General features: G+C 46.0%; 1 protein-coding gene across 1 annotated transcript; it reads left to right on the top strand.

Annotated features, from left to right (window-relative positions):
• Window positions 1–1,591: 1,591 nt before the first annotated feature.
• LOC308324449 (homeobox protein Hox-B13a-like) lies at window positions 1,592–5,935 on the top strand (the record flags this gene model as incomplete). Its single annotated transcript, XM_080776493.1, has 2 exons — window positions 1,592–2,375; window positions 5,667–5,935. 2 exons carry the CDS (start codon window positions 1,592–1,594, stop codon window positions 5,933–5,935), a joined length of 1,053 nt encoding a protein of 350 aa, XP_080632619.1.
• Window positions 5,936–7,228: the final 1,293 nt, after the last annotated feature.

The raw sequence follows: 7,228 nt of genomic DNA, 5'->3' as shown, positions 1-7,228 counted from the left end.
CGCTTTAATTAAACGGGTTCTCCTTTCGCTGGGGACCCCCGGGGACCACCCTAAAGGACCACTTTGACAATACATTGAGAGGGCATGCATGCCTGTTGAAAACTATCTTCTTCTCCAATCATTATTCAATCATAGCATTTGATTGATCATACCATTAGCTGCGTGTGTTCTGTGGAACAGCACCTGATCCATTCACCGCGATAAGATACACAAAATGACTGCACTATTATAAGAATAAACCTGCTGGAAATACTGAGCCAGTACAGTATATGTATCACTGTTACATTATTGTATAATAATTCATTCATCTATGATCAGGATATCATGGTGTTTATTATTACAGATCATATAACCTCTATGGATCAATGTTTTACCACATTGATCAAACACGAAGAGGTCAATTATAATGTTAAGTGCTGTAGCATCAATCCTCTCTCTCTCTCTCTCTCTCTCTCTCTCTCTCTCATTTGGGGCAGGGCGCGGTGACCCGAACCTATTTTACGCACATCTTTTACGCACAGGACAGACAGGACTATCTTATCATCATATGTGGACTTTACAAACGTCACCTCAAATTGAACAGGACCGTTTCTTTTCATATTGAATGGAGTTATATTGTATCATACAATTTTACAATTTAGGCATTTATCAGACGCTCTTCATCCAGAGCGATTTACAGTAAGCAATTAAGAACAACATATGGTAATACATCAAATACAGATAGAAATAGCTACAATATACGAATTAACAGACAGACAGACAGACAGACAGACAGACAGACAGACAGACAGACGGAAATGTGCTGACTCTCTCTCTCTCTCTCTCGTGCCAGAAGCTCGAAGCTCATAAAAGTTCATGTCTTTTGACTGACAGACAATTCCTCTCCTCTCCTCTCCTCTCCTCTCCTCTCCTCTCCTCTCCTCTCCTCTCCTCTCCTCTCCTCTCCTCTCCTCTCCTCTCCACCACGTGGTCAGCGGGTCTTGTCCAATAGCCAGCGGACCGTACCCCCCCTCCCCTCCATCCCTCCCTCCCCGGTTCCGTGTCCCAGAGGGGCGCTTCATGGCGTTGCGTCACGGGACGGGTCTGCGGGGTTTGGATGGAAGGAGGATGTAACGAACAGCACCGGACAGACTCTCTGCCTCCTCCTCGGTGTGCGTGGAGACATACGGACAGACAGACAGACAGACAGACAGAAAGACAGCAGAGCCGCCGTTCCGTTTATTACCGAGTCGTGTGTGTGACTGTCTGCCCGGCGCGGTGCACCCATTCCCCGCTAGCTAGGACACACTGGAGCGCAGCGCGCGGTGCATGCGTGGAGCCTGCCCTGGGACACTGTGTGCGTTATTCCCTTTAGCACAACGATTTAATTTCGGCATTCATTCAACAGACGCCCTTAATCCAGAGAGCCTTCCAGTACTGACTACACTGCATTACATCAATGCAACAGTCGGTAACAGCGTCCTCACATCAATCCGATGTTTTTTTAAGGGACATTGTTCTGTTTAACGAGCTCCGCAGCAGCAGCGACGGGACGACAGCAGCAGCCTCAGCGGGACAGTGAGCCAGCCCAACCCGGAGAAGGAGAGGACCTATGACCGCCTCCCTGGTCCTCAACCCCCGCTGGCCCGGCGCCGCCGACACGGTGATGTTCGTGTATGACAACAACTTGGACGCGGCGGAGGTGGGGGGTCCGGGCGGGGGTCCGCCGGGGGCGGTGGGGAACATCGGCCAGTGCCGCAACATCATGGCACATCACTCCGCGGCCGCAGCGGCCCTGGGAACCGGCCTGGGGGTGCACGGACACCACTCCTCCTCCTCCGGCGGGTACCCCTCCTCGGTGGACGGGGGGTCCGCGGGGGGGTCCGCCGGGGATTCCTCGGGGAAGCAGTGCGCGGCCGGCGGGCCGTGTCCCGCCGTCGGCCAGAACTCGTCGGCGAGCTCCGTATCGGCGCTGCCGTACCACGGATACTTCGGTAACGGATACTACCCGTGCCGCATGGGCCGCGGGCCGTCGCTCAAGTCGTGCACCCAGGCCGCGGCCGCCGGCGCCGCCGCCGCCGCCCTCAGCTACTCCTCGGCGGCAGAGAAGTACATGGACACGCCGGTGAGTTCCGTGGTGGACGAGTATCCCGGGTCCGTGAACCACCGCGCGGCGGCCGCGGCCAAGGAGTTCGCCTTCTACCACCACGGATACCCGAGTCCCTACCAGTCCATGGCCTCCTACCTGGACGTGTCCGTGGTGCAGACCGGGGGCCATGACACCCTGCTGCCCATGGACAGCTACCAGCCCTGGGCTCTGGGAGGAGGGTGGCCCGGGGGACAGATGTACTGCAAGGAGCAGCAGGCGGGACACCTCTGGAAGTCTGCGTTGGCCGGTAAGAATATTATTATGATTTGAAGGTTTATATATTAGAGTTAATGTTATTATGAATATTATAATTGTTATATGAATATTATACACCTCTGGAAGTCTGCATGCGTTAGCCGGTATAAGAATATAATATATATATTTTTTATATAGGCCAGACGCCTCTGGAAGTTAGATCTGGCTGGTGAGAATATTATATTATGTTCATGAATATAGGTAATCATTAATCATTGTGTTTATATAGTATATATGCACATAGTTTCAGATATTCATTCCACTGTTAGCTTATATGATTCATGAACATGATTCACTATTCACTAGAAGTATTTGATGTATATTACCATGTATTTTGTTCCTGTTACTGTAAATCGCTCTGGATTGAGAGCGTCTGATAAATGCCTAAATTGTAAATATTGAAAATATATCATAATTATTTAGTATAGGAGATACATCTATGGAAGTCTGAACTGGTCAGAAATAATAGATTTGTGGAGAATAGGATATGTTCAAATATCATATGAATATAGGTATAGGCTATAGTAACATAATTATGTTTATAAAGTTATATGAATAGTATAGGACATACAATAGGCTGGCATGGTGATAATATGATATGTTTATTTTTCATATAGTTATTATGAATAGGCATATATATATATATATATATATATATATATATATATACTGTATATCATAATTATTTATTACTAATGTAGCATAAAAAACACCTGGAAGTCAGCTCTGCATGCATGGCCGGTATAGGATATGATATGAATATAGGAAAAATGATATGAAATATTTATATAGTAATTTTGCATATATATATATAGAATACACTATTTATTGGTGCGTTTATTATATTGAAGAGGAGTGAAGTCCTGACTGAGGTTCATTCAGGTGTCAGAGGTCCTTTCAGCACCATATTAATATCTCTCTGTTAAATATCAACAACATTATATGTAGTGGTTTTCACTGCATGCGTATGTGGGGTCTGTCTGGGGACCCCCAGGGGTCCTTGAGGGAGTTTCAGGGCGTCCCCCTGCATGCTAAATGATAGTTTGGAACCAAATCCACATGGGTCTGTAACTCTGAATTAAATTAACAGTGATTTTAAAAGGAGGTCCCAGAGATATAGAAATGCCATTAAATGGGGGTCCGTAGACTATAATGCATGTCAAACTGGGGGTCCTTGAAATTTAACGGGTTGAGAATCACTGCTAGAACCGTTAAAAAAAAAGAAAGTCTTCTGCATCTATTTTCAAATGGGTGGTCCGCGGGGCTAATTAGTGCCAATGTGGGGGTCCTTGACATGAAACTGTTTGGGGGTCCACTCACTGTCACAGAAGGCCAAGCAGGAGTAAATAGCTGTGAGTCACAACAAGACAGAATAGATCCATCTTTATTGTAAACACGTGTTGAACTTGGCCTTGGCGCTCACAACAACACAGACGACCACGTGACTCCACACACACACACATGCTAATTAGCAACGCCTCATTTATTTAACACGCAGTAGAGTATAAGTGGATACTATGTTGTATTTTATTTTATTTCATGTAATTATATGAAATATGCCCTACAAATATATATGTAGCTTTGGGTGTTTTTTTTGTTTGTTTGATATTTAATGTGATATTCTGTTAGTTGTATATAGGCTATGGTTCATTGTCATTGTTTATGGAACATTAGAGTAAGCATCCTGTAAGTCCATATATTGGCTGGGCTTCTTCGGTACAGTACAGTATGTACAGTAAATAAAGAACAAATCTGTCAAAAAACTAAATAAACAGGAACACCTTTCTTAACTTATATATATATATGCTATGTATGTATGCCGAGTATAGACTTAATGAACATGTGAATGTATAAGTGTATACAATTGGACCTTATTATCATTATGAAATATGAACACACGTCAGAGGACAGTTTAGGATACAGAACAGACCAATATTTAATGATCTGGGTCACCTATATCTTATGGATCATAATTTATATTATTATATTAGTGCTGTCCAACGATTAATTATTTTGTGCATGGCTGCGGATTGGTATATATGCCTATTGTCAATTTATATAATGTGCAGATATGTATACTTATATACTGTATAATGTTGATTTGTTTACTGTTGAGTGAGAAGACAATGTTTCACATTAAAATAGTCATCCCGGGGACCCCCCAAAATAACTCATGGACCCCCCAAAAGAACTCAGGGACCCCCCAAAAGAACTCAGGGACCCCCCAAAATAACTCAGGGACCCCCCAAAATAACTGTTGCATGGCATTGGTGTTGCAGTGAAATACTATGATCTTAAAAACATATAATATAATTTAATTATAGATTTAATAAAGCAGTAATGTTGCATCCGTCATCAGTGACTTATATAATTTGTAATCAGTAAAATAAAATAATGACCAAAACATGACAGCATTAGGTTGCATAATTATATATTATGATGATCATTGATTACTCCAATAATCAAATGGATGATAAGTGGATTAAAAATCAACATAGACGTGATTTATTATAGCATTTATAGCCACAATACTTTAATGTGTTCCTATTTCACTGTGTTTTTTTTAAGTTTCTGTTTTGTTGACTTTGCTTTGATTTTGCGCATGCATTTTATGCCATGAAAGGTGCTCTGACTGTAAAACACGTTCATTATTAATTATGTTCCGGCCTGTGGAGTCCAGGATTATAGTTATGAGAATGAGGGATTATAATAATATGAGGGATTATAAACAACATGATTATATTAGGATAAACAATTACAGGATTATATTAGGATTACAACAGCATATACAGGTTTATATTAGGATTATATGAACAGCCTCAGGGTCAGGGGTCAGGCTGCATGATGACCTCAGAGATATGATGATACTGATAATGATTCACTGTCATAACTGTCTGGGTGTCACATGTCAGATAGGGAGAGAGAGAGAGAGAGAGTGAGAGAGAGAGAGAGAGAGAGAGAGAGAGAGATTATGTAGCATGGGGAGGAACTATAGGTCTTAGAAGCATGGTCATGGTGGAATAGAGCTGTGTGTCTGTGTGGAAACGCCGTATTCAATTCAGCTTGGCTTTCTCTCTCTTCCCCCCCCCCCTTCTCCCTCCCCCTCCCCCCCTCTCTCCCTCTCCCTCCCCCTCACCTTTTCTCCCTTCATTTGTCTCCATTTCTCGTTCGCAATATCTCCCCCGCCCTCTCCCTCCCCCTCCCCCTCACCTTTTCTCCCTCTCCATATCTCCCTCCCTCCCCTCCCCCCTCTACGTCCTCCCCATCCCCTCTCCCCCCCCAGACGTGGTGGCGCACCAGCATGACTCGTCGTCCTTCCGGCGCGGCCGTAAGAAGCGCATCCCGTACACCAAGCTGCAGCTGAAGGAGCTGGAGAAGGAGTACGGCGCCAACAAGTTCATCACCAAGGACAAGAGGAGGAAGATCAGCGCCAACACCAACCTGTCCGAGCGCCAGATCACCATCTGGTTCCAGAACCGCAGGGTCAAGGAGAAGAAGTTCGTGGCCAAGGTCAAGACCGGGAGCGGCGGGACGGGTGGCGGCACGCCGTGACGCGCGTGACATCACGTGACGCGTCACACCCAGGGAACGTGCACACACAGACATCAATGGGGGGGCTTCACCAGGACGTGCTATAGACATCAAAAGCTTGTAGATCAGATTTTTTGGGGGCGTACGACATGGATTTCTAAACAAATTAGTTTAACGCAAAATACTGTGTTCAAGTTCAGGAGACTTCGGGAAAAAAGCTATTCTCCTGAATGCTGCCTTCCTTCCGGCATGGCATGGAATGGAAAGGAGTGGCATTTGCATTTATTTCACCATATAGTAAATTATGCATTCGTGGTCTGGAAAGGACAGTTGTTTTACAGACGGGTAAAGGGGCAGGGGCTGAAGCCCCCTTTGATGTCTATGTGTGCACGTCCCTCATGCCCGTTTACCCCTCTGTAAAACGACTGCCCCATATTCCAGACCAGGAATGCAGCGTTTAGGCTACTATGGTGAAAGAAATGCAAAATGCCTCTCCTCTCCTTTCCATGTCATGCCGAAAGGCATGTTCCCAAAGTCTCCTAAACTTGGAACACAGCATTTTGCGTTGAAGAAATGTGTATAGAAACCCATGTTGTTACACCTGCATCTAGCTAAAGAGTGCTGGGTTTGCGCCCCCCGAAAATAGCCGATATACAAGCTCTCAACGTGTCACGGTGCGACGCGTTGAGAGCTTTATAGATCTGCTATGTTTGTCCAAAAGTGCCCTCTTTACGGGATTTCAGCCCCTGGCCCCTCTAACACTCTCTGCACGTCCCTGCGTCCCACTCGCAGCGCGCCATGGAAGGAAGGAAGAAAAACCCGGGGTTTGTTTGTTTGTTGTGTGGAAGGTAAAGGGTGCAGGTGGAAGGGAAAGGGTGCAGGCACACTGTCGCGTCAAGAGCCAGCATGAAAACGCCAATAGTCCAGGCGTCTCTTCATGGGTTTTTCTAAATCGCTGGTGGATGGAAATGCCGCTATAGCGTTTCCGTCGCAGCCGCGAGCGAGAGTGATTTCCATCCACCAGCTCACAGTGCACCCAGATACAGTGCACGCAGATACAGTGCACGCAGATACGCGACAAGGGGTGGCAGTGGCACGATGCCGCAACCGGCAGGAGTCCATTCCTGTTCTTTTTAGACAGCTGGTGGATGGAAATGAAGCTCCACCCACACTGCGACGTGACGCGTCGGCCACAAAACCGAAAACTCTTTATCCACGTGGAAAAGTTGCGTCATTCTGCCGCCCCTTGTGGCGCGCTGTATATCCGGGGTGGGTAACTGGACAACTCACCCCGGTGCTCGCCCGCTTTTTCCT

The sequence above is a fragment of the Protomyctophum bolini genome (genome assembly GCF_963924005.1).
Source record: "Protomyctophum bolini genome assembly, chromosome: 11".
NCBI classification, from domain to species: Eukaryota; Metazoa; Chordata; class Actinopteri; order Myctophiformes; family Myctophidae; genus Protomyctophum; species Protomyctophum bolini.
Note: the sequence above shows the minus strand (reverse complement) of the source record. Positions and strands in the feature narration are given on the sequence as shown.